At 48.8% G+C, this 27,010-nt stretch overlaps 1 protein-coding gene across 3 annotated transcripts in view; it reads left to right on the top strand.

The window, feature by feature from the left end:
* Window positions 1-26,403, top strand: part of SCNN1B (sodium channel epithelial 1 subunit beta) — a 36,760-nt gene extending 10,357 nt beyond the window's left edge. For all 3 annotated transcript variants that reach the window (XM_080980169.1, XM_080980167.1, XM_080980168.1), the window contains exons 3-15: window positions 4,026-4,344; window positions 6,872-7,139; window positions 8,264-8,454; window positions 13,903-14,006; window positions 15,030-15,193; window positions 16,285-16,383; window positions 18,775-18,873; window positions 19,354-19,471; window positions 20,607-20,682; window positions 20,863-20,920; window positions 21,693-21,754; window positions 23,586-23,661; window positions 24,816-26,403. In XM_080980169.1, coding sequence (XP_080836295.1) covers window positions 4,026-4,344; window positions 6,872-7,139; window positions 8,264-8,454; window positions 13,903-14,006; window positions 15,030-15,193; window positions 16,285-16,383; window positions 18,775-18,873; window positions 19,354-19,471; window positions 20,607-20,682; window positions 20,863-20,920; window positions 21,693-21,754; window positions 23,586-23,661; window positions 24,816-25,226 — 2,045 coding nt within the window. In that variant the 3' untranslated portion in view covers window positions 25,227-26,403. The remainder of the gene's footprint in view (window positions 1-4,025; window positions 4,345-6,871; window positions 7,140-8,263; window positions 8,455-13,902; window positions 14,007-15,029; window positions 15,194-16,284; window positions 16,384-18,774; window positions 18,874-19,353; window positions 19,472-20,606; window positions 20,683-20,862; window positions 20,921-21,692; window positions 21,755-23,585; window positions 23,662-24,815) is intronic.
* The last annotated feature ends 607 nt before the right edge of the window (window positions 26,404-27,010 follow it).

Genomic DNA, 27,010 nt, shown 5'->3' with positions numbered 1-27,010 from the left:
CTGTGCCCCATCAAAGAGAACGGAGGAAGCTGACTTGCTTCCATCTAGTGCAGTATTGCGAACACTGACTGGCAGCAACTCTCCAGTGTGTCCGACAGAGGACATTCCCAGCTCCACTTGGAGATATTGGGGATTCAACCTGGAATTTTTTTGTGTGAAAAGCAATACTCTACTTCCACTGAGCTATGGTTCTTTCCTTTAAAAGCAACAGAAGGCTCCAGTTCTCATTGTTCTAAATAAAGGGCTGATTTAAACCAGGACATAGAAAACTGAGTGAGACCACTGGTCCATCTAGCTCCATATTATCACTTGGGAAGACAAGCGAACTAATGCCAGTGCAATGGAAGAAGCAAAGATCACCAGTTTCAAAGCAAGGATTCTTCAACATCAACTTCATTAGACTGGTCATGTTGTGCGGGTGCCTGCTTATTGTCTTCCAAAGCAACTACTCTATTCCAAACTTAAAAATGGAAAACGTAATGTTGGTGGTCAACAAACTAGACTCTCTCAAGGCAAAGCTTTAAAAATCTAGTGTAAACATCGACAACTGGGAAACACTGGCCTGCGAGTGCTCCAATTGGGGAACAGCCTTTACCAAAGGTGTCATGGGCTTTGAGGATGCTCGAACTCATGACGAAAGGGAGAAACACGCTAAGAGGAAGGCACGCTTGACAAATCTTCACCATGATCCACTGGCAGAGGAAGGGGGTGCAGTTCACCCCGGGTGTCATCCCTGAGAGGAGTGACATCACTGCGCCACCCCCATGGGATGCGTCAACCCTGTGCTCGCTACCACATCCCTATGGGACACTCGCCACGCCACCCCCGTGGGCGGCTCGCCCCACCCCCAGGTCCGCCTCTGCCATGATCAACTCCTGCCCAGAAACCTGTCTCAATTGTGGAAGGACATGTGGATCCAGAACTGGCCTCCACAGTCACTTACGGACTCGCTGTTAAAACCGTGTTCATGGAAGACAATCTTGGCTACGAGTGATCACCAAAGAAGAAGATCTGTGCAGCCTGGCAGTGACTCTCCAGGGTTTCTGACAAGGGACATTCCCATCCCTACCTGGAGATGCCACTGAGGACAGAACCTGGGACCTTCTGCATGCCAAGCAGGTGTCCTGCCACTGAGCCCTGCTGGCCTTGCTCAGATTAGCTCTGGCTTCATCTCTTAGGGCTTATCCACATTTTCCTTTCCTCTCTACTTTTCAGCCACGGTCTGCACTTGAAAGCTCTATGTCTGAGTGTGTGTGTCCCCCCTTTGGTTTCCCTGCGAAAACCCACTCTTTAAATCAGAGCAAATGGCAATCCAATTCAGCTTTAAAGAGCGGGTTTCTGCAGGGAAAGCTCTGGAGCAAAAATGAAAAAGTGTGCTTAAAATTGCAGGCCTGTGCCTGGAAAGAACAGGGCCAAAGGTCAGTGTGGATGAGCCCTTACACCTTACAAACCGTTGTCTAAGCACTCGTTGGGTTTCTCTTTTCTCTCTCGTTTCGACATTCCACCTTGGGATCGACCGATTCAGAAATATGCATCCTTGGCATGCTAGAGGAGTACAAGGCGTGCCTTTTAGGGCTCGCGAGGCCAATGCAAACTACGCCACAGCCCTCCATCGGCAGAACAAAATGTACCGATGGTATCTTAAAGGCGAAAGTATTTGAAAAACATAACCTCTGGTCCTGCCCCTGCCAGACAGCTCTTTCTTGCCTGGGAGGAATCTTCCTCCTTCAGCCTCCAGGAGAGCAGAGGCTTGCTGGGGGGGCGGGGGCAGCTATGTTCCTTGCTTCCACTGGGCAGGAGGGAGGGTCTCTAGAGACCATGAAAGCTGCACCCCTAACAAGTCGCAGAGGATAAGAAGGTGCCCCAAAGGGGGCTTGGAATCATTTGTGTCCTCCTGCAGCTTCTGAGACCTGTCACCAAACACGGGTGAAAGTAGTTGGGGGGGGGATAAGTGAAGGGGGTGGGGGACCCAGTCCATTTTTTTCCCATACCCTCCAACATTTCTCCAATGAAAATAGGGACACCCTAAGGAAAAGCGGGACATCCCAGGATCAAATCAGAAGCTGGGACAGCTTCTCTAAATCAGGGACATCCGTGGAAAATAGGGACATTTGCAGGGTCTGTTCTTCCTTCCTCCCCATAACTCCACCATGTCTGCTTTGTGCCTGAGACCAGTTCCAGGTGACCTGTTTACCGACCATTCATCTTGTTTCATTGGCACAAAGTTGGCTGTTTATCAAGCATTCATTTGTAGGGAGGTTGCTTTTGAGTTGCCCATTGGGGGGGGCGTCTGGTTGGCCACTGTGAGAACAGGATACTGTGCCAGATGGTGGTCTGATCCAGCAGAACTCTTCTTCTATCCTTTACACAATGTCAAGCAGTTGTTAACCTACACTTTCTACTCCCTTTCCCTCTCGCCTCCCTTGCTGCAAAAAGTTTGGGATTTGGGGGATTGCGCAAGAGCACCCAACCCACTACTTTAACTATGCAACCTGAATTGGCTGGTCTACGATTGGCTCCCCTGGAGAACAGTCTAGAAGCAGCCTGAGGAGTCCCGCAGAAGTGTTGCTCTGGCTTATGGCACCCTAACTCCCTGGCTCTTCATCGTGAAGGCTAAAATGGCCACCATTTCACAGTGAATTGGTTTTCTGTGGCAGCCATTCCTTGGCAGGCCATAGTCTGCTCCCCTGTACAGATGGTGGGAAAAGAGCTTTGCCCACCTGCATGGGTTTGCATAGATGGAGAAAGGAGTGGCAGAAATATCTCCTGGTTTCCAGAGAGCAAATATGAATCATTCTGGCAAAATCTAAATCCAGGGTTGACCAAAACATTTGGTGCCTTGAGTGGAAGATCCACATGGCACTTGACTTCCTCCTCGATGACTCCAGCAGGGGGCCCAATCCACCAGGCCTGGCACCACTGTCCGGTTTCTGTTCATTTCAATGAGGTTTACAGAGAACAAATTCCTGGTAGATTTTTCATACCCGCCCTGCTCCGGTTCAGACCCATCTCCATCCCTGTCAAGGACCATTTGTTTATTTAGTTATTTTTTATATACTGTGTTGTACTTCAAAGGAGACTCTAAGTGCTTTCTATCAACAAAATCAATACCAATATATTCAATTAAAATTCCACATTTTAAATGTACAGAACAATTAGATATGATGCTCTTACAATGCAATTGTGAATATCAACTATCTCAGATCCTATTATCAGCTGGTGAGGTCTTGTTGGTGGTACTGCCACTGGGGGCTGCCCAGTTGGTGTTAACCCATGACAGGGACTTTTCAGCGGTGGCACCATGTTTAATAGAATGCTCTCCCTCATTATTGACTTTCAGAAGGAATATGAAAGTATTCCTGTTTACCTAGGCATCTGATGGTGGAAGGACACTGTTCTTGGCAACCCTGAGATCCCTTAAAATGTTTTAAGTGTAACAGCTTTAGAATGTGATTTTTTTGAATATTTTAAACTGCTCTTGGAATGCTTTTTTAAAAAATGTTTTGTTGGGGATATGATCCTGCCAGGGTTTGAAATTAGAACAATATGTTAAGGAGTTTAATAATAAAGAGTAGAGTATTTTGAAAAAGTATGGTCCCAATATTTTTATTGTAAACACCAAATTAAACATGTATTAACAATTTCTGTTAACAATGTGATATTAACAATGTGTCACTTATGTGAATTGCATATTAGTTCATGATTATGAAAATAATAAATTAACAAGTGTTGCCTACCCCCCCCCCCGCCCGCAATGGCAACTAGACATTCTGTTTTGGCGCCCAGTTCCCAGGAGCCATTTGGCTCCTAGCTATTCTATCCCAGTTTCTAACACTAGTTCCCACCCTTGTAAAATTCATGCATCAATACATAGTAAAATAATACTAATAATACTAATGAAACAAGCGTCATAGGGGGAGGGGCCATAATAGCAGCTAGTAGGCCTCTATCCCATGCAAGGCAACTCTGGGTGTTGTTTTTTCAGACGGTTTTCGTTAACGGGCTCCTGTTTCCTCCAATGACAGAGCCCAAAATGACCCTGAAGCGGTACTTTGTGAAGGCTCTCCATCGCCTCCAGAAGGGTCCCGGCTACACCTACAAAGAGCTACTGGTCTGGTACTGCGATAACACCAACACCCACGGGCCCAAGCGCATCATCCGCGAGGGACCCAAGAAGAAAGTCATCTGGTTCCTACTGACCCTGCTCTTTGCCTCCCTGGTCTTCTGGAACTGGGGGTCCCTCATCCTAACATACCTGAGCTACGGCGTCTCCGCCTCCCTTGCCATTGGCTTCAAGACCATGACCTTCCCTGCCGTCACCATCTGCAATGCAAGCCCATACAGGTGAGCTGCTTCAGGACAAATGTCCTCGGACTCATCGCAAGGTGGGCATCCAATATTGCAGTCCAGCATGGGGGGGGGGGATTTCAGCGGTTCTCAACCTGTGGGTCCCCAGATGTTGTTGGACTACAACTCCCATCATCCCTGAGCTCTGGCCTTGCTAGACAGTCTAGATCAGGAGTATCATTGCTTCTCCAGTTGATGGGGCTTGATGATGGGAGTCGGAGTCCAACAACCCTTGGAGGGCCACAGCTTCTACACCCTTGATCTGGAGGTTTGTAGCTGGTCTGCCGAGTGGAAGGCAAGTAAGGCTGTGTGTGAGACAGAGGTGCATAGTTCTGGCTCATGTATTGCAGGGTGTTGGAGTAGATGACCCTGAAGGTCCCTCTCAAGTCTACAGTTCCAGGATTCTATAAAACTTTGTGTGCTGCAGGACAAAGTGGAGAGGGAGAACTTCCTCCCTCGTAATACTAGAACCCAGCAGGGTCACCCAGTGAAGCTGAATGGTGGGAGATGGAGAAAGGACTTTTTATGGAGCAGAGTTAAACTATGGAACTCCTTGCCACAGGAGGCAGTGATGGGCACCAACCTATATGGCTTACACAGATTAATGGCTATTAGTCACAACTAGGTTCTCCCTCCACTGTTGGAGGCTGTTATGCCTCCAAATCACACCGATTTCCGGGAATCAGAGGTGGGGAGAGGAGTGCTGTCATGCTCATTTCCCATCTGTGGGCTTCCCATCAGATCATCTGTCTGGCCACTGAGAATAGAGGACCCTGGAAAAACTGACAGGAAGAGTTAGAGGAGTATTGAACCAGAAAATAGTTGGAGAATGGAGAATATTTAAGGATTCTATAAGTTCATATTGTACCAACCACACCATATTAGCAGAACTTAAGTGATACTTGAAACACAACAAATACTGTTTGTGGAGTAGACGGGAACAATATTAAAGAATATAAAACAGTACGGAAAAAATGACGACAGTATGATTGAATGATTGGAAGACTCATTTTGCCAGAAGTCTTTTTTATTTAAGTGTTTATTTAAGTATTAATTAGGAAGATTAAGGTTTTTTTATGCACGTAAATCTGCTTTATCTTCTTTCTTTTTTCTGTATTTTCTTCTTTTCTTCTTTTCTTTTCTTTAATTTTCTTTTTATAGTATGAGATTGTAAATTCTTTGTATATGTGTGTAATTTAAATTAATAACAATTATTTTTTTTAAAAGAGAGAGAGAGAGAGAGAGAGATAGTAAAGGACCCTGAACTAGATGGACCATTGGCCTGATCCAGCAGGCTCTTCTTATGTTCTAAGATCAGTGGTCCTGCCTGGGGTGGTTTCCCATTGGGGCAGGATGCTGGACTAGACAATCCCCCTCTGGCCTTATGCAGCTGCCAGGTCCCTCTTGTTTTTATGTGCTAAATCAGTTTGGATTAAGAGATGCTGCTTGAACGCCAAAGGGTGGCAGCTCCTGAAGTCTACCCACATGGCTGCACCTGAGGAACCATCCTCCCTTTGGCAGCATGGCTGTAGGATCTGCTGCTCTCACTGCTTGCAAGGGTTATCCTCTGGAATGCTGCAGAACAGACTTTTCATTCTGGGGATTCCTGTGCACAAAAACTATCTGCCTTGGACCTTCAAAGGCAAAAGTTCACGGTCAGCGTACACACCACCAGTTGGAAAGCAGTTGGCACCCGTGTGGCAAGAGCAGGGACACCCAGGGGAAGGTGTTATGTTTTAGGGCAGCCTTTCCCCCCAACCTGGTGCCCTCCAGGAATTTGGGGCTACAGCTTATACCTTCCACAGCTTGCTATGACTGTGCTGGTTGGGCCTGATGGGAGGTTTGGGTAACCCTGTCTCAAGGGTCATAGGATGGAGGATGTTGGTAATTTAGCTGGAATTGGCAGCTTTTAGAGAAAGTCAGAAGTGGAAAGGATTTCTAAAGGAGTTGGGCATCAGAGAGGAGGAGGAGGACCCTAACTCTCAGCCAGCCACTTCCTAAGTTCCAGGAAAAATTATCCGCAGGATCAACTTGCTGGTGGAAATATCACTCTGTAATCTAGCCTTCCCTCCCTGCCACTTTATCCCTGACCTGAGGGTGGGATTTCTATAGTAGTTCCCACTAGTGGGGAGCAGGGGGGGGGGGGGAATTGGCATTCAAAGGTGAACCGGCCAGATTTCCACTTTCTGAAACAGTGTGCAGGCTGAAACACAGCCGCCCCCTGAAATTCACATTTCTCCCCATTTGAAATTTAGTTCTGCAGCCAAATAATGTGCATAGAAGTGCACATACAAGGCTAAAGTGTGTGGATAAATGCAATTCATACAGTGAAAAACTACATATAAATAATAAATTGTTATTGTTATTATTATTATTGTTATTATTATTATACCAGAATGCTTATTGGGAAATGGCATTGCAAAAATGTGCCTATGAGAAGAAATTTGCCCCACGATATTGTTGCATTTTCATGAAATTCACAGGCGAATGGGGAGAACTGAACTTAGGGTTCGTTGCTTTCCAGATATTCCAAAGCAAAGCCCTACTTGCAGGAGTTGGACAACCTCATTGACGCCGCCCTTGGACGAATCCTGCAGCCTCCCAATGAGAACCTGACCGTGTCTAGCCCAACAAACTCTAGCCAGGATCTGAACATGCAGCTGTGGAACCAGATCCCCCTGATGCTCATTGATGAAAGCAACGTGACTCATCCAGTCATCTATGACATCCTCGGAAACCACTCCTCTTTTGCAAACCTAGATGGCAAGAACTGCAAGCTGGCCTTAAAGCTGGTAAGGGGAGGGGGCCCCACGGGACCCGATGGAGGTGGGGGGGACCAGTAGGTGGGGAGGGGAGGGGAGGGGCACCACGAGTCATCCTGCTCTGCCCCAGGTGAAAGAGGGGGAATGCTGGGAACATGTCACCGTGTGACAGAGAAATTCTGCCTGCAATGCATAGTTGAATAATGGAACTCCCTCCCACAGGAGGCAGTGATGACTACCAATTTGGACGGCTTTAAAAGAGGGCTACAAAAATTAATGGAAGAAGCTAATAGCCACGATGGATATGCTCTGCCTCTATATTCTATATATAGCAGTACCTCTGAATACCAGTTGCTAGAAGCCACGGGAACCGAGTGTTGCTTGTGTGCTTAGTTCCTGCTTGCAGGTTTCCCATGAGCCACAGTAGTTGGCCACTGTGAGAACCGGATGCTGGCCTTTGGCCTGATCCAGCCAGCTCTTCTTATGTCCTTATGAACCCTGGATGTCTGAAACCGGAGGCAAAGGAGAAGAAGCTGCTGCTATCTCTAGCCCTTCCCCAAAGCTGTTTTTGGCCCTCTTTGTTGCACCTCCCTTCGAAGGGGTGGGTCCATCATCTCACCTAGTCAGGTGCCTCTGATAAAGCCACAAGCAGGCAGCAGAGGGGAGCTAAAAAATAATCAGGCAATCCCTGCAGTGCTGGATCAGGCCAAAGGGGGGTCAACCAGAAGCCCCAACAGGAAAAATCCACAAGCAGGCCCTGAGGGCAACAGGAGATCCTCACCTGCAGTTCCCAGGTGCAGCATGACCCATAGCCATTGCTAGCTGACTCCTCCATTCATCTGAAACCTCATTAGAACCCAGGAAGCTGGACTGCTGGTCCATTTAGCTTAGCATCGTTTGCACTGACTGGCATCAATGGGTCCCCAGAGTTCCAGGCAAGACTCCTAGACCTACCTGGAGATGATGTCAGAGTCTGAACCTGGGACCTTCTGCATGCCAAGCAGGTGCTGTGCCCCTGACATAGGTCCTTTCCCCTGTGACTCCAGCTGCCCCTGAACATGGAGGTTCCATTTCGTGACCCTGGCTAGACCTCTTCTGTACAAACGTGCCTCCTTTTGCTTCTCTCCCTCACCGCTCTCTAATTCTGCTCAAAGTGCACCAATAACGGCACCAGTTGCACCTACCGGAACTTCACCAGCGCGGCCCAGGCAGTGACCGAGTGGTACGTCTTGCAGTCCACCAGCATCTTGTCCCAGAAGACGGAGAGAGAAAGGATTGAGATGGGCTACAAGGCAGAGGAAATGATCCTGGCCTGTCTGTTTGGAGCAGAGCCTTGCAATTACAAGTAGGTATCCGGGGGGACCTTGCTGTGTTTTTGTTTAACTGAAAATCTTTAAATGAAGTGAGGTGCCAAACTTTGTACAGATATCAAATGCTATGGAGCAGTGCTCATGTAATAATGTAGTCACAGCATTTGATATTTTCATTTACATACATTCATTCGAAATAAGATGAGTTAATGAAGCAGTTCTATATCCTCCCACCATGCTGACGAAGAATTCTACAAAACAGTAGTCTAGATCCGGAATCACTGTTCAGTGTTGGACATCATATTTGCTCAATACACAAAGCTTCACAGTCTTTCATCGTACAAAGTTTGGTACCTCGCTTCATTTAAAGATTTTCAGAGACTTTGAGACTAAAGATTTCATTTTGGACTTGTTATGGTTTGAAGGAATTCTATAAAAGATTGTTTATTTCGTATGTACATGGTCATCGTGTTGCCTGTACATTGCCAACGTTCTCTTTGCAACTCAGGGGTTTGTTTGATTCTGAGCTTGAGCAGAATGGTGGGGGCAGCTGCATGAAAAATCCGATGCACAGCAGGAAAGGAGTTACCCTGAGCCCTGCTGCTGGATCAGACCAATGAAGCCCATCCTGGTCCAGCATTCTCCTAGCAAGCAGCACCTGGGAGCAACAGCTCTCCCCACCTGTGATTCTCAACACGTGATACTCAGAGACATATTGCCTCCAACAGTGGAGGCAGAACATACCCATCATGGCTAGTAGCCATTGATAGCTGTGTCTCCTCCGTGAATTTGTATCTCCAGATCTGCAGTACAAGATGACATGTGCAAGCTATGAAATGTGCGTAAGATCTGCAGGGAGCTATCAATAATTTCCATTCCTTCCTTGGCTCAAATTGCACCCGAAATCCAAGGATGGTACTGCACAGTTGATCTACAGCAGACTCCACCAGTCTAGGGCCTTCCAGCTGATGTGGACAATAGCTCCCATCAGCCCCTGCCAGTGCACCTGGGAGTTGTAGTGCAGAACAGCTGGAGGGTGCCCGGCTGGCAAAGGCTAGAGCCGTTTCCTAGTTCAGAGGAGATGGCTGGGGGTGTGTGCGGAGGGTGGATTTAAGGAGGTGTCCCATCCTGCTCCACCCCACTCCCACTGCCGCCTTAGTGCTTCTTACTGGCACCAATAGCCTGATTTGGTTTAATTAAATTTCTAGCCCAGTCTCAAGGTTTCGGGTGGATTACTGTCTGAAAAATGACATCCAGTGTACTGGAATCAGATTTTAATAGACCTAAAATCCTAGACCCTCAGAAGCTTAGAGGCCAGAACAAATAAGACCAGTTTGCAGAATCGCTGAAAGGAATGCAAGTCTTGGTCAGCTTCCAATGGACAATCTGCTGCCGCCGCCGCCCCCCCTGCCCCCGCCTTGAAATGGACACAACTTTTGGCCCAATATTTCAGCTGCTGCATGAGTCCTATCCAGCAGGAGAAGCAAAACTCTCTTTTTGTTGGATTGGCTAATGGTAAAAATGCTTGGCGTGTGACCTTTCAGATTACACAGAAGCCTTTTTCAAACACAAATGCCAGAGGAATCATAATAAAATTTAAGAGCGATGTTCCACGTCCAGGCTGATGTCAACCTGGTAATGTTGCATGGTAATGAGAAGGATTTCTGCTTTTGTATACAAGGACTAAGAATTAATCAGCGATCTGGTCTTGCTTGGGACACTGAAGAAGGCTTCTGTGTAGCTGCAAAGTTTGCTCGCTGCCTGCATCTGAAAAATGAGGAATGGCTTGGCTTGCTCTGTAGATGGAGGGTTTTCTTTCCCTGCTGCTGAGTCACCCGTGTCCAGTACATTGCGGCTAATTATCAATCAGCAAACACTTGGGGCTATTTAATTAAACCAGGAACAGATTGGTTAACAGATTGGTTATCAGAGCCCCAGGCTAGGCGGGCTGACCTGGGCTTGCTGCAGTCAGGCTCACCTGGCCACTGGCCAGAGCTCTGGAACTCACAGAAGCACAGGACTCATTTCCTCTCTCCCTTAGCCGAAACAAGAAGGGCCTCCTACTGGCTCCCAGCACATCTGTCAGCCAGCACTGTGCTCTGCCCACATTGGCTGTGACTGCAGCTCCTGTCACATAAGAGCAACGCAGGGAGGATCACAGCCTCCTCAGCCCCTGTCCTTGTTGCACACGTATCTCCTACAAAGGCAGTTCAAAGAAACCTCAAAACTGCTCTCTCTGCCTTCCCCTTCACCCCACAAGCTTTGGGGCAATGGAGTAGACATTCTCCTAATGTGCAATGGCAGATTTGGCCAATGCCCTGTCTAGTCCGGTCTCCTGTTCTCACAGTGCTCAACTGTGTGCTGTGTGAAGGACTTATCTGTCCAGAATCTTCCGACATTCCACTTCTATGAATAGGAATAACTTCCTGTTACGAGAGAGGGAGAAAACTTTGTGGGCAGATCCTATTTTGGATTCAGACTTCCACAGGGACAATTCTAGAACTGGAGGGGTCTTTGTAGAAGAAGGAGGAGGAGGAGGAGGAGGAGGAGGAGGAGGAGGAGGAAGAGTTTGGATTTGATATCCCTCTTTATCACTACCCAAAGGAGTCTCAAAGCGACTAACACTCTCCTTTCCCTTCCTCCCCCACAACAAACACTCTGTGAGGTGAGTGGGGCTGAGAGACTTCAGAGAAGTGTCACCCAGCAGTTGCATGTGGAGGAGCAGGAACGCGAACCCGGTTCCCCAGATTACAAGTCCACCACTCTTAACCACTACACCACACCACCCCCCTCAGTTGATGATGCAACTGCAGAACAAGAACCTCCCCGAACCCTGGCTCTCTGGCCTGGGCTTGTGGAGTTCCAGCAAGGGAGAGTCCACCCTCCATCTCAGTTCTTTCTCAGGTCAGGGTCAAATTGCTCTTTTCATCCTCCAAACGACCTCTTGACTTTATTTGCTTGCGCAAAGCTGGCACAGTGGTTGGACTCAGCCCGGTCTTTACTGAGTGTTCCCTCTAATTTGTTTATGGGGCGGTTACACAACAAAACAAATCCTTAATCCTGGTTTGCAGGCTTCCATCAATCACCCCACACTTTTCAACATATTTACCCACCATTTAAATTACTGCAAAAAGTCCTCTTTTCTCTTTTTTTAAAGTGAACGTTGTGCCAGGGAGGCAAAGCACTCAGATCCGCCTTAATAGCACCAACCTAAAGCTCTTGTCTGCTCTTGAATCCCTCCTGCAAAATAGCGACACAGCCTAGAGGCCCCCAATGCGTCTTCTGCTGCCCTTCTGAGATCTATCCTGCAACTCAAGCCCACTTTATTTTGCCCAAAGGGCACATTTCCCCCCTCTTCCATGGGACAGGTATCCCTACCTCCTGCTCCCCAGCCTCCCACAGTCTCCTTCCTTGGAGGTTTCTAAGCAGAGCTTGGATGGCCATCTGTCAAGGATTCTTTAGCTGCAATTCCTACTTCACAGGGGGTTGGACTAGATGACCTTTGGGGTTCCCTTCCAACCATCCTATGATTCTATTAAATATGCTCCAGTTCCTTCAACCTTCCCTCACAGGACTGGTTTTCCATCTTCATTGCGCTTCTCTAAAGCTCTTTGTTGGCGTCCTTCAAGCGTGGTGTCCAGAGCTGGACCCAGGAGTCCAGATGAGGCTGCTCTATTGCAGAACAAGAGCTGAACTCTCTCCCCTTGACTTGGAAGCAGTCTTTCCATGGAGGCAGCTTAAAGAGGCCTTGGCCTTTCCTCCAGGGCTGACCCCACCCCGCTTCTTCCCATCATTCTGGCTGAGAATGACGTTCTCTTTGGAGTGACGTCTGGGATTTCGCAGAGAGCCACCCCCTCACCCCCCTTCCAAGTGCCAAAAGCCAAATGTCACCCGACTGGCGCATCCCTGACTTTCCTTCTGCTCTACTTGGCTCTTTGCTCTCTTGTTTGCAATTTGCGTTTTTATCCCAAGGCCTGTCTGTCACCAGACCTCTCAGGTTCTGTTTGTGAGGACCAGAAATCAGGTGAGCAAATAAGTTTTGCCTGACGACATGCACCTGACCTTCAAGGCAGGCCCTGCTCCTTCTGTTGTCAAGAAAGGAGAAAGAAAACTCCTTTGGCCAAAGGCCATCAAGATAGCAGTTGACATATCTTTTTAGCCCTTTAGGATGTTTTGATGGGGCAGGTGTTGCTTGTAGCTCAGGGAGCTTGGTGGGAGAGGGTGGGGTTGCCTTCTGCTGCAGTGTGTGGTTTGGGTCTTTGGCTTGGGCGTTTTTGAGAGCTCCCCCCACCCTCCTCAACTGGTGCCTTGATAATATGATGCAGAGTAAGGTGGTGGCTGCTGGCTCTGATCATTTACAACCAGCTTTTTTGGCACTGATAAATACAGACAGGGGACAGAGGAATTAGCAGTGATTGATTGATTGATTGATTGATTGCATTTATGCCCCACCTTCTTTCCTCCAAAGAGCTCAAGGTGGCATACATAGTTCCAGTGCTTTTATTCTGGCGGGACGCAGGGGTATGCATACTCCTAAACATTTTGTGAATCTTTGTACTTTTGTGCATTTACTGTATTTATTTTTCCCAATTCAAACTATAAAATGATGGTTTTCTTGAGACAAAATGAGAGTACCCCTAAACATTATTTTTTTTAGAAAAAAGCACTGCATAGTTCTCTTCCCCCACATTTTATCCTCACAACAACCCTATGAGGTAGGTCAGGCTGGGAGGCAGTGACTGGCCCAAGGTCACCTCGTGAGCTTCATGGCCGAGTGGGGATTTGAACCCTGGTCTCCCAGGTCTTGGTCCAACATTCTAACCACTACACTACACGGACCCCCAGTGCAGGAGTGGAAGACCCAGGCTCAAATCCCGCTTCTTTATAGGAGGTCAGCCTGATCTCTCAGCCTTTATTTGTCTGGACAGACAGGAGAGGGCATTTTGGACATTGAAAGGTTTGATGCAAAAAATAGCAAGTTTTTGTTTCTGTTGGCTGTGGCAGAGTGGTCCCCAAAATGGGTGGGACTGCCTTGGGGGGGGCACTAAGTGCAAAAAGGTACAGCGGGGGGGGAGGGGACTGGAGGTTTAAATGGCTATCATGCTCTGAAAACCTTGATATCGCTGAATCAAGTTCATCAATGTTGTTGAATGAATTAAACTAGTTTTAATTGCATGTTGAATAAACACACAATTAATTGCGACTGTTTTAAACTGTATTGGGTTATTATCTCCCTTACTGGGTCATGCAAACCACTATTTTGAATAATGCTTTATTTAGGGTGGAGGGGACCAGAGAGGAGTTTAGGGAACCAAGGGGGTGAGACCCCCGCCCCAAAAAAATGTTTGGAGACCACTGGTGTATTAGAGGGTCCCTCCCCAGAAGGTTTTTGTTTTGTTTTGTTTTTTGCAAGCCAAGTGAACTCCTCCCTTCCCAAATGTGCGCCCCTCTCCCCCCTTTCTCACCTGGGCTTCCTTCTGCAGGAACTTCACCCACCTCTACCACCCAGACCACGGCAACTGCTACATCTTCAACTGGGGCGTGGAGAAGAAGCCGCTCATCTCTTCCAATCCTGGTGCAGAGTTTGGTAGGTAGCGCAGAAGAGGTGAAGGAGCAACCCTGACATCTGGCTTTGCTTTTCCCCTCCAAATCTGAATGTCCTTGCAGGTTCCTCTGGGTAGGAAGGGGGGCCCCTCTGGAGTCTTAGGGTGCCATTGTGAAAAGGGGCCTGATTCCCAGGCCTCCAGGTGGAGGGAGTGATGGGGAAAGCACCTGCTGTTTAGCTGGGCATTCCTAATCTGTTCTAGGCCCCAAAGGTCAAGCCAGGCCCAGTCTCCTGACTCTCTAATAATAATAATAATAATAATAATAATAATAATAATAATACTTTATTATTTATACCCCACCCATCTGGCTGGGCTTTCCCAGCAACTCTGGGCGGCTTCCAACAAAATATTAAAATACAGTGATGCATCAAACATTAAAAGCTTCCCTAAACAGGGCTGCCCCCAGATGTCTTCTAAAAGTCTGGTAGTTGTTGTTCTCTTTGACATCTGGAGGGAGGGCATTCCACAGGGTGGGTGCCACTACCAAGAAGGCCTTCTGCCTGGTTCCCTGTAACTTTCCCAACCCTGTGACCTTTTCACTGGAGATGCCCAGCAGAGGCTTGAACTAATGCTCTGCCCCGAAGCCATGCAGTCCTGCAAGGCCTGTGCATGGCAGGCAACCAGCCACCCGCAACAGCAGGGCCGGCTTAAGACATTTTGTCCCTGGAGGCAGAAGAGCCAAGGGAGCCTCCCTCCCAGCATGAAAGCATGTCCAAGTTATTTTGCCGCCTGAGGCCCTGATGGCTCTCTTTTTTCCTGCCTGAGTCAGCCACCTCCCTCTGCCTAATGGCAGAGCCGGCTTTGCTCCCTAGACTGCAAGAGACCACAGAGTCCTCCCCAGACCAGGCCAGACAGAGCCAAGCCCTCTCCTCTCCAAAGGTGCCTGTTGCAGCGAGAATTAAGCTCAGGTGGGGACTTTGTGTCTCTCTTTGTGCCCACCCCCCACTGCCGATTCCAGCCCCCGCGCTGCTTGCTGACGACTGGTCTTTGCTCCCTTTGCCCAGGGCTGAAGCTGATCCTGGACATCAGCCAAGACGACTACATCCCCTACCTCACCTCGACGGCCGGGTCCTGGCTGATGCTGCATGAGCAGAAGACCTTCCCTTTCCTGAAGGATCAGGGCATCTATGCCATGGCTGGGACAGAGACCTCCATTGGCGTCTTGGTGGTAGGTGCCTGGCATGTCCCAACTGTTCGCAGAACTTGGGGCGGGGACGGGAGTGGCTGAGACTCCCTTGGGTCCAGCCAACTTGCTTGGTCCAGCCAGTAGGGAGGTGGGTCTCTGCTTTAGGAAGACTCAAACGCCAAGCCTTCCTTGGCCGAAACTCCTCCCCACCCTGAAGCCAAACTTTATCCAGCAAGACAGAAAATCAGGGTGCCTGTTTCAGTACACCTAAAATCCAGTTTCACCAAGAGTCGGGCCAATAGGGAGTGTCTTTCCTTCTTGCTGTCCTGCAATACCAGTTCCTGGGAACCATGGGCAGGTGCAGAAGGTGCTTGTGTTCAGATCCTGCTTGCAGGTTTCCCATTAAGGTATCTGGTTGGCCAGTGTGAGAACAGGAGGCTGGACTAGGTTGGGCCCATTTGGCCTAATGCAAAAGCAGGTCTCTCCTCCTGCTCTTATGGCACTGTCCTCTGTCGGAGGCAGTACGCCTCTGAATACCAGTTTCCGGGAATCCCAGGTGGGCTGAATGTTGTTGCTTGCACAGGAGGCTGGATTAGATGGTCCCCTTTGGCCTGGCTTTTCTGATGTTCCTACTTTGCTTGCAAGGCTCCGTACACATGGTCTTGTTTATTCTGCATCAAGCATGCTCCCACAACTGGTTTGGGAAGAGGCGTACATGTGACATTAGCCAATCCATACCTATCCTGCTGTTTCTTATAAAATTCTGCATTATGGTGCACTTCCCCACAAAACCAGCTTTGATCTTAATTGAGAAAAGTACGATCTCACTATGTTTTCAGCCCGGGAAGTGTACACAGCCTAAGACTTCAGGAAAACATACAGATGTTTCTGTTGTCTTCTTAATATGTTGACGCAACAAAACAGAGACTTTTGCATGCAGGGAGCAAATTCCCCTTCCTCTCTTCATTTCAGGGCAGTGTCACTGCCTTTCAGGGATCTGGTGCTTCTTTTATGGGGTGGCAGGAGAACTGAGAGCAAGAAGCAACTGTTTGGGGATCCCGCCTGCCCTTAAGATTTCTTTCTTTCTTTCTTTCTTTCTTTCTTTCTTTCTTTCTTTCTTTCTTTCTTTCTAGGATGAACTTGTGCGGATGGGAGCTCCTTACAGCGACTGCACAGTGAATGGGTCAGACATCCCTATAAAGAATCTGTATCAAGACTATCCTACTTACCAGGTGATGATTTCTCCACTGCACTCCCAATTATTAATTTAGTATTAATTTATCTTCGTCATCATCAAGCCCTCCACCCTAAGGTCCCAGAGTCGGTTACAACAATTAAAACACAGTTTAAAACAGTGGTTCCCAATGTGTGCTGCCCCCTGTGGGGCTGCAGGATTACCTAAGGGGCTGCTCGGAGGCAAGGGGGCAGTGGGGGGGGTGCTGCAGGTGTGAATGACTATCAGACTCTGAAAAGCTAGTATCACAGGATCAAGTCTGTCAGTTTTGTTAATGAAGCTAAATATTTTAAACTGGATTTTGAATAAATGGGCAGTTAATGGTGACTGTTTTGAATTGTGTTGGGTTATTGTCTTCCTGCAAGCCGCTATTCTGAATAATGCTTTTTATAGGGTAGAGAACAATGGGGATGACTTTATGGAACCAAGGGAGCAGTAGCCCAAATGATCTGGGAACCACTGGTCTAAAACAACTCAGAGAAGGGAAACACCTTTCAGTGCCTGCTCTTGATTTTAAGTCACCCTGAGATCGGATGTCTTTCTCAGGGCAGTTGGGTCCCAAAATTCAAGACTTACTCTTAGGTGAGTTTGGAGGCCAGGAATCATCTTAGGAACAGCAAAAACGAACAAATGGGATGTCCTAGAGCATGTGCAGAGTGCCTTTCCCTCTTCCCTCTGCCTTGTGTTGGGGGTTGTGGGGCATTTTTGCCTCCTGGCCAAAGTAGCTCCCAAGCATGCGGGGTGGTTTTGTTTGTTTGTTTGGAAGTAACCCATAGCTGTGATTCCCGCATTGCAGTGGTTGGAATAAATGCCCTTCCAACTTTACAACTGTGTGATTTCCCTGATGAGCAGAGGTTACCTCTGCAGAGCAGAGAGGGTGGCTTGAGTGGTGGGGACTCTCCTTTGCTGGAGGCCTCTGCTCCTGCCACGCATATTGCTGCTGCTGCTGCTGCTTTCTGCAAAGCAAGTCGAAGGGCAAGTTTCCCAGCATTCCTCCCCTCTTGCACAAAATCCCAACAACTGTAAACTGAAAAGCCAAAGTGTTTCAGCCAAGGGGCAGGAGGCTGGGGAGGGAGCAGCTGGCTGCCTCCTCCTTTCCCAAGTCCCTAAGTACGTCTCATCTGCTCTAAATGTGTCTCTGAGAAGGAAAGGCTGACGGTCGCCTCCTTACTTCGACTCCTGCTCATGTAAACTGTTTTCATGTAAACAATGGCAGACAAGCCCTCTAAACATGGAAGGCGCAAGGTGTTTGGTTTCTTCCATAGCCAAAGGCAACTTGCCTTACTCTGCCTTGGCCGCTCTGCTTCCTGGGAGGGGAAATCACCACTCATGTTGTAAAGATCGTCAACAGGTTTAAAAGCTCAGTAAAGTCTATAGTGGAAGAACAGCTGGTAAATAATACCTGTCTGATGTGTGCCAAGAGGCGAGAACTTCAGAAGCGCGGATCAACTATTAACTAGGAACATAGGAAGTAAATGCTCTACTACCACTGAGCGACGGTCCTTCCCTTAAAAACAACACAAGGTTCCAGTCCTCTTTGTTTCTGAATCAAGGGCTGATTTAAACCGGGACATAGGAAGACACCTGGTCCATCTAGCTCAGTATTGTCTACACTGATGGCCAGCAGATCTCCAGTGCTTCAGGCAGGGGGACATTTCTATTCCTATCTGGAAATGCCATTTGGGATTGAACTGGATGTTCTGCCATTGAGTTAAGCTGCCCTCTGGATGTTTTGCATTACAACCCTTCTCATCTGCCCCAGCCACCAGTGACTATGTTTCCATACAGCCGGCTGTGGCTGATGTCCAAAACATCTGGGCAACACCAGGCTGCAAAAGGATGGACTAGGGAATGTAGGGACATTATAAAATCTTGGGGGAACTTCAGTCCCAAATCCAATATGCACTTTTTTGCCCATTCCAGGCTTAGGATGAGTCAGGTTTTTAGACTGAATGGAGCCTCCTAGTCTGCAGAAGAACCTCTCTTGCCAAGATGAGGGAGTAGGGAGCTGGGTCACAACCACTTCTAAGTCCTATGATGGGATGTTGGGTGGATTCAGATAAATGGAGCTTCCCCAGTGCTTGGGGGCAGGGTTGGTTGGGCTTTTCCCCTGATCCCTCCACTAGGAATTGAGTGGAATCAGCTTATCTGATCGTCCGTCAGGGGTTCTTGAGGATTGCAAGGGGTTGGACTAGAAGACCCTTGGAGTCCCTTTCAGCTCTGCAATTCTACAATCCTAGGATCTGGTCTCAGCAGGAGGAGATACGGTGGAAACCTAACTCACCTAGGTTGCCCTCTTCCTCAGGGACAGGTAGCTGGGGCAAGGAGGATTTCCTGACCCAACAAATCCAGAAAGGTTTTACTTCTCCCCTCCTCCTCCTCCCTGCAGGAGGAAACAGTGCCGACTGAGCCCTGCTCCAACTGCACCATGGAAGACCGCAAGGAAAGTTCCACAGGAGGGGTCTACAGGACAACCTACTCCATCCAGGTAAGTAATACAGGCCATGTTCTGTTCCCCCTCGACCATCCAGTCAAGCAAGTTTGTCCCAAGTTGTGTCTCCTTGGCAACTTTTGATGCCGTTTCAAGAGGGTCCAATAGTGGTGGGTTGCTGAGGTCACGGTTGGGCCTGACCCAAGGTTTGATTTACCTGTTGCAGCACTCCAAGCCACTCCTGGCTAGAAATACAGGTGATGTCCTTTCTCAGTTGGTCTCCCTCCTCACATGGGGGATGGAGGCTGAGAAGAGACTTAACCCAAGGTCCCCTCTTGGAGGGATAGCTCAATCGGTAGAGCATAAGGCTCTTAATCTCAGGGTTGTGGGTTTGAGCCCCACATTGGGCAAAAGATTTCTGCATTACAGGGGGATTGGACCAGATGACCCTCGTGGTCCCTTCCAACTCTACCATTCTGTGATTCCAAGTCCTCTTGGGAACTCGCTGGCTCTAAGCAGGGTCTTCTCTTCCTCCAGGCTTGCCTACGTTCCTGCTTCCAAGCTTGGATGGTGAAGGACTGCAACTGCTGCCACTACTCCTTCCCTAGGGTCCAAGGGAAGCCTTACTGCAACAATAAGGAGTTTCCAGACTGGGGTGAGAATGGACACGGAAAGGACACGGGGGGGTGCTCCCCTTCTTGGGGAAAGTGTGTTTGCTCTGCAAACACTGCCCAAGCAGTCCAGCTTCCTTGTTTAGTTACAGCTATTTGGTTTATTTAGTGGGTGTTGGATATTGTGTGTGTTCCACCTGTGTAAATGGGTCATTGACCATGATGGATTAGTCAAGCAATGAAGGGACACTGGGAGCCCGGGCAATGCCTTGAAAGGGCCAGGAATTAAAACTCATGCATCTGTTTTTGTTTTGAATGTCTTTCCATCATTTGGGGTTTTTTTAAAAGTGAAGTGTCAAAGCTTGCAATTTTAGATTCAACTTGTGAAGATATCTGTTTTGTTTTATTTCATAGAGTCTATATACACCACTTGATAGTAAAAACACAACAACCCACCTCAAAGTGGTTTACACAAAAAAAGCATTAAAAGTGTAAATCGACAACAATAATTTAAATGTTTGAAAAGTTTAAATAACAATATATTAAAGACAGATTTAAACAATTATGTTTTCGGCAGGTGTGCAGTGAAGGTGCCTGCCTGATATCAATAGGCAGGGAGTGCTGCCACACCATAAGGTCAAGTTCTTATGAATGTGGGACGGGTTGCCAGAGCAGTGTGGACCTTCAGTTCCGCTCCGGACAACAGCAGCTTGACTTGGGGTGAGGGCAGTGCCGGATTTACGTATAAGCTAAACAAGCTATAGCTTAGGGGCCCCTCTCTCTTGGGGGCCCCCAAAAAATTTAAAGGGAAAAAACCTGGATGTACATTTCCAAAATATAAGATAAAAAACAAATAAAATATAACCTACATACAGCAACAGTGTTTCTGGATGGCTTTAGATACCTATTAGGTCCATAAATTACTATATAGCATATATTCAACACAAAAAACAGGGATGATTTGTTGTTGACAAAGGACAGCTGGACCCATTACCTTCAGCAGCTTAGGGCCTCATCAGACCTAAATCCAGCCCTGAGTGAGGGAAGCAGGCATCACAGGAACAATCCTCCCCCCTTTGACACTTCCACAAGCTTTTAAGCCCCGCAAATTCAGCAGGCAGAAAACAACTCCACTCAAGTTCCTGAAAGCAAAGACTGTGCTTTGTTTGAACTCTGCAGCATATTGCTTCTCTGAGCTGCGCAACCAACTGGAGATCCGTCAGACCTGCATCAAGTCTTGCAAGGAGACCTGCAAGTAAGTACAGGTGGCATCCCACAAAGTTCCCGAGGCACAGAAGTCCTGCTCTCCTTCTTGCACTGACCCCTGGGCCTCTCCAGTGGGGCAGCTGGAATAACCCAGCTGGGCTTTGCTGTGCAAAGAGACGGGGAAGGGGGGACAGGGAATGACGACTCTCTCTCCTTCCTTTTTTGACAGCAACACCCAGTACAAGATGACTATCTCCATGGCTGACTGGCCTTCTGAAGCTTCTGAGGTGGGTCTCCCGGAGATGCTTTTGGGGAAATCTTTTGTCTTCTGGATGTTCTGAAGATCTACCCACATGGAGTTGGGTAGATGCTAAGGTGGTTGGGGCTTTTAAAGCAGCTCAGTCCCAGATTCGGGTGCGTAAGATTAAATTTATTTAAAAAACACAAAGAGAAGTGGCTCGATTTAAAAGGGATGAAATTCATCCAATAGGGAATATTAAAAATAAAAAAATAAGCTCCTGTTTTAAGAACATAATAGCCTGCTGGATCAGGTCAAAGGGGTCCCATCTAGTTCAGCTCCCTGCTTTCACAGCAACTAACCAGATGCCCCATTGGGAAGCCTGCAAGCATTCTCCCCTCGTGTAGGTTTCCAGCAACTGGCATTCAGTAGCATTGCTGCCTTCATCCATGGAGGTAGAGCATAGCCATTGTGGCAAATAGCCATTGATAGCCCTCTTCTCCATGAATTTGTTTAATCTTCTTTTAAAGTCATCTAGGTTGGTGAATATGACTGCCTCCTGTGGGAGGGAGTTCCATAGTTTAACTGCGTGAAGAAGTACTTTCTTTTATTTGCCCTGAATGGATAAAAGTGCTTTATGTTTCTAAAAATGTACCTACGTCAGAAAGGCAATCAATTAATTCATTTACATTTATTCATTTGCAAGGCACCTGACGTTGCATGTACAAGTAAGGAAAAAGGGGGGGGGGGAACGTCCTGCACACAGATGGCAGTCAGAGCATCCCTCCTTCCAAAAACCTTATTTTGTTTCTTCTTTCTAGAACTGGATATTCCATATTTTATCCTATGAAAGAAATAAGTCACGCGATATCACTGTGGACAGGTGAGTAAAAGCCAGCTGCTCCATGAGCCACAAGGAGTGGGTGGGGAGACACAAGGAGGAGGGCTGGGGGGGGGTTAGACAGGGAGATGCAGAAGAAGGGAAGGTAAAGGTAAAGGGACCCCTGACCATTAGGTCCAGTCGTGGCCGACTCTGGGGTTGCGGTGCTCATCTCACTTTATTGGCAGAGGGAGCCGGCGTACAGCTTCCAGGTCATGTGGCCAGCATGACTAAGCCGCTTCTGGCAAACCAGAGCAGCGCACGGAAACGCTGTTTACCTTCCCACCGGAGTGGTACCTATTTATCTACTTGCACTTTGACGTGCTTTCGAACTGCTAGGTTGGCAGGAGCAGGGACCAGGCAACGGGAGCTTACCCCGTCGCGGAGATTCGAACCGCCGACCTTCTGATCGACAAGCCCTAGGCTCTGTGGTTTAACCCACAGCGCCATCCGCGTCAGAAGAAGGGAAGGCAGCTACTTAAGCTGGCAGCCTGGGGCTTGAAAGACAGTGTGGTGCAGTGGTTAGAGTGCCAGACGAGGACCTGGGTTTGGATCCCCACTCAGCCCCGTATGGGGCAGCTGCTGCCTCTCAGTGGAACCTACCTCACAGGGTTGTTGCAGGGATTCAGTGAGAAGGGGGAAAGAAGCATGTACACCACCTTGAACCCCTTGGAGAAAAGGGTGGGCTATGAATGCAGTAAAAATCAATGTGTGGTAGAGGCACGGTTGGCTCCAGGGCTTGGAGGGGCCTGAGGCAAGAACTCATCCAGCCCTTGCCCCCCTCCCTGGCTGCTCCTCATCCCTGCCATCTAACTGCTTGCCAGGCAGAGAGCAAGCAGAGATCCATCAGGCTGTGGCCTCTCCCCACCACCTCCAGGATCAAGCAAGTGGGGAGGAGGGGGAGGGAGCCCTCAGCAGATTCCCAACCACACCAGCCCGTAGAGCCAAGGTATGTAGGATGAAGGCCCCTTCTCCAGGGAAGTTTTTGTGATGCTCAGCTGCTGAGGGCCAAGCCCAGGGTGCTGTGCTCTCCCTGCTCCCATCAGGCCTTCTTGGGATAGTTGCTGCTCCTTATGCATGGCTCCTCTTTTTTGCGTCTGCTCTGGCCACAGAGCACAGGTGAGAACCTCCAAAGCCTCCTCTGGCTTCTGAGACGCGCCCAGCCTAGCTGCTCTCCCTGCTTTCTGAGGCCCCAGGAGGTGCCAATCTTCCAGGCCCAGAACCCACTTTGGAAAGCTCTTGTGGCAAAGGCAGGCCCAGGAGGAATGCGCTTCAGCCAGCCCCAGCTGTTCCAGGCGGTGCATGGTCCCTTGCAGCAGCTGCCGCCGCCATATTGCAAGCCTTTTACCTCCACTGATTGCGAAATTGCAGCTCTGCAAAGTGTCTCAGCCTTCTCCCGCAAACTGCAACCAGTTTGATCTTGGCTGCTCCGGAGCAGCCGGAAGTTGGGCAAATGGCCCCAGGTTTATAGGCACACTTTGCAGCTGCAGCGGCTGCCACAGCCTTGTTTGCTGAGCCTTCCTGTGTGCCACGTACACCAGAGCCACCAAGTGAGAGTGGGGTGCCTGTGGCATGGAGAAAATGGATAGGAGAAAGGTTTTTTTCCCTCTCTGCTAATGCTCAGAAGTCCAGTGAAGCTGGGAGATTCAGGACAGATGGAGGAAAGTATTTCTTTGCACAGCACAGAGAAACTGTGGAACTCCCTGCCACAGGAGGCGGTGATGACCACCAACTTCAGGGCAGGAGCCTATAGGAAGGGAAGGGCAGGATCTCAGGCAGCAGCTTATCAGGCCTGGTGAATGAATGTCATTGTTTCTCCTCTCGCTTCCTGCAGGAGTGGGATCATCAAGCTCAACATCTATTTCCAAGAGTACAACTACCGAACCATTGTGGAGACAGCAGGGACAACTGTAAGTGGGCTGGGTCCAGGTCCCCTTGCTCAGCCTATTCTATGAAGCACATGGTGGGGGGTTGCCCAATAGTAATGAGGGATGTGTTTTAAGCCCCGCCCTCTGTGCTGGAAATGCATTTCCCTTCTCTCAGGTGCCTCCTGGTTTGGCTTTTGTTTCTGAGTTGTCACAGAAACTGTCTCAGGGATGCTATTATTTCACATGTTGCAAAGGGTGAGTTGTGGCCTCTGGGAAAATACTGATTTGGTGTTAAAGAATGGGAGCCGTCTGTGAGCAGGAGAGCTCTCCAGGACTATGATGAGATGGGAAAGACCTCAGAGCTCATTCCAACTTTGGAATAAAGACAAGCGTAAACTGTTCACTCTTCAGCTTTTGAATCTCCAGCACTCCCCCCGATAGTTTATTTAAAAGCTGAAGTCTTGTTAGTTTCCCCTCTGAAATTGGTTGTGTCCTTGGCTGGGAATACAGTGGTACATCGGATTACATACGCTTCAGGTTACATATGCTTCAGGTTACAGACTCCACTAACCCAGAAATATTACCTCGGGTTAAGAACTTTGCTTCAGGATGAGAACAGAAATTGTGTGGCGGTGGTGCAGCGGCAGCAGGAGGCCCCATTAGCTAAAGTGGTGCTTCAGGTTAAGAACAGTTTCAGGTTAAGAACGGACCTCCAGAATGAATTAAGTACATAACCCGAGGTACCACTGTACTACAATACAGTCATACCTTGGTTGTCGAACGGAATCCGTTCTGGAAGTCCATTCAACTTCTGAAAATGTCCGACAACCAAGGTGCGGCTTCCGATTGGCTGCAGGAGCTTTCTGCACACAACTAGAAGGCACAGAAGCCACACTGGACGCTCGGCTTCCAAAGAACGTTCACAAACCAGAACATTCACTTCCGGGTTTGCGGCGTTCGGAAGCCAAAACATTTGACTCACCAGGCATTCGGGATCCAAGGCATGATTGCAAAATAAGGATTTTTGTGATAAAAGTCCAGTGAGGACAACTTGGATACAAAGCCTATTCCATCCACTGGACTTGTTCCACTGGAAGGCCATCCTCAAAGCAAACAGTTTCCCCCCTGGGGTCAGGACCCCCCTTACCTCCCCCTGCTCCATGCGTCTTCTCAACCTGTGATTCTTCCCATTGCAGGTTGTCTGGCTTCTCTCAAGCCTGGGTGGCCAGTTTGGCTTCTGGATGGGAGGCTCTGTGCTGTGCATCATTGAGTTTGGAGAGATCCTCATCGACTTTGTCTGGATCACTGTCCTGAAGCTGATTGGCTGGTTCAAGGGGCTGAGGAGAAAGCAGAGCCAGCCCCCGAAGCAGGACGCTCTGCCCACCGTGTCCAAGAGAGTGGAGGCTCACACCAACCTGGGCTTCCAAGGGGGGGAGGAAGGGGAGGAGGGAGCCAATGGCAATCCTGGGGACAATGACTTGGCCGCAGATGGTGAGGCTGGGTCTGAACCAGGAACGCCACCTCCCCAGTACGACTCCCTCCGCGTATCAGCCATGGATGTCATGGAGATGGATAGCGATGGGGAAGTAGATCCGACTAAAGCTTAATGCCCAGCCGACGTGGAAGGGGAGCCAAGAAATCCCACTCTGTCCTCCAAGGGAGCTTCGTAGACTTGCAGAATGGAAGGGACCTCAAGGGTCTTCTAGTCCATGCAGGAATGCCCACCCAGACAGCCTGCTCCTTCTCCCTCAGCTCCTTGCAGCGTGGGATATTTAGGGATTCAAGAGTGGCTGCTAATGCAAAGCCCTTTCTCCTTGGGCTCCTGGTTCAGCTTTTGTCCCGATTGAATTGCACAGAGGTCAGGGCATGCCCAGTCTGCTTTGTCTGTCTGTTCTGCTTTTTTTACGGCAAATGTGCATTCATTCTGATTCACTTGCATAATCAATAGTTCATCATTGGTACATTTCTCTGTCACTATCCTAACTGCCCAAAGTCTGTCTGTGGTGGTGGTCTCCCCCCCCCCCCCAGTGGATTTGTTGGGTTAGGGTGGCAGAGCACTTTTAAGCACACAGACATGGACATTCCGGTCTGTGCTGGACTCCCCCCTGCAAAACACTAACCAGTTGGAGGTCTCCCATTTTGCTCATCTGCTTAGTTGGAGCATCATACCTGGCTGGAGGAATGTGCATGGCTGCAGCTTCTGTGGAACCCTTTAGGGTTGGGCAGAGCCTGAGTTGTGGAAATAGGGGTTATATTGCAAAGCTCCGTCCAGATGCCTCAGTTAACCCAGCCAGGGCTGACATTTCAGTGATGCTGGAACCCTTTTGCTGCCTGCCTGAGCCAGCTGGCCATGCACCTGACTCTCTTGTACCAAACTTTGGGGTTTTGAAGATGGTGACACTGCAGGGAGGGGAGGGTGTTTTTGTTTGGAGGGAGAGGGTAAGAGTCCTTTGTAGAATACCAACTCACCTGTGGTGGAAAACATTTTATGAGTTGGACTCTTTGTGGGTGGGGTTTATTTTAGATGAAGAGAAGCAGAAGAGGAGTCCACCATCAACCTGTGCTTGTTAGAGAGCGATACAAGCAACCTCCCATTTCCTACAGCTCAGGCCTTTCTGTGGGCTAACAATAAACGAGACAGACAGAGCAACTGCCTTGCCTGCTTCCTCAAACCTCCTCCTCTTCCCACCCTCTCCTCTACTTGATGTGAATTGGAGCTTAGGCTAACGTGCTCTAGGAAAAGAGGCACATGACACACCAATAAAGATGCTGCTTCCTTTTCGATCTCTTTGGCAGAATGCGCCCAGTTTTGGTTGGCAATCAGGTGGCCTCTTCCTGCACATGGGAGCCTCTATGATGCACCAGCCTCCAGCGAGGAAGGTGGCATGATAATCAAGGGCTTACGCCTTGTGCCAGCCATACACACTGACACACATGCACATGTTTAGTATAACATGTATAAAATGGATGAAGGTCTGTGCAACTGGCCTCGTGCCAATTAGCAGAAGAGCTGGGACAAGGGGAGAACCACAGAGCTAGAAAAGGTAGACGAGCATCACATCAAGCAATGCTCCCCTGGGCTGATCGCCTCCTAAAGGGAGCTCAGCAATACAAGGGGGCAAAAGGGGAGTAAATAGCCCCCTGGTGGGGATATATAGATACTGCTCTCTGGCCACCTGACTCCTGCTTTCCTGAACTTCACTCCCCTAAACTTACCTGGGAAATGGAAGAGAAGGAAGTGGTAGGAGGGGTTCAAAGGATCAGGCTATGCAAGAGGCCAATTGCCTGAAATGCTCCACAGCCCTCTGCCTCCCACGGACAGCGCCTGCCTCTCCTGTCATGGCTATTGACACCTTGCATTAGACAGATTCCAGGCCCAAAAGTCACCTAA

Source organism: Podarcis pityusensis, assembly GCF_964106645.2.
Source record: "Podarcis pityusensis genome assembly, chromosome: 14".
Lineage (NCBI taxonomy): Eukaryota > Metazoa > Chordata > Lepidosauria > Squamata > Lacertidae > Podarcis > Podarcis pityusensis.
This window is presented reverse-complemented; position numbering and strand designations above follow the sequence as displayed.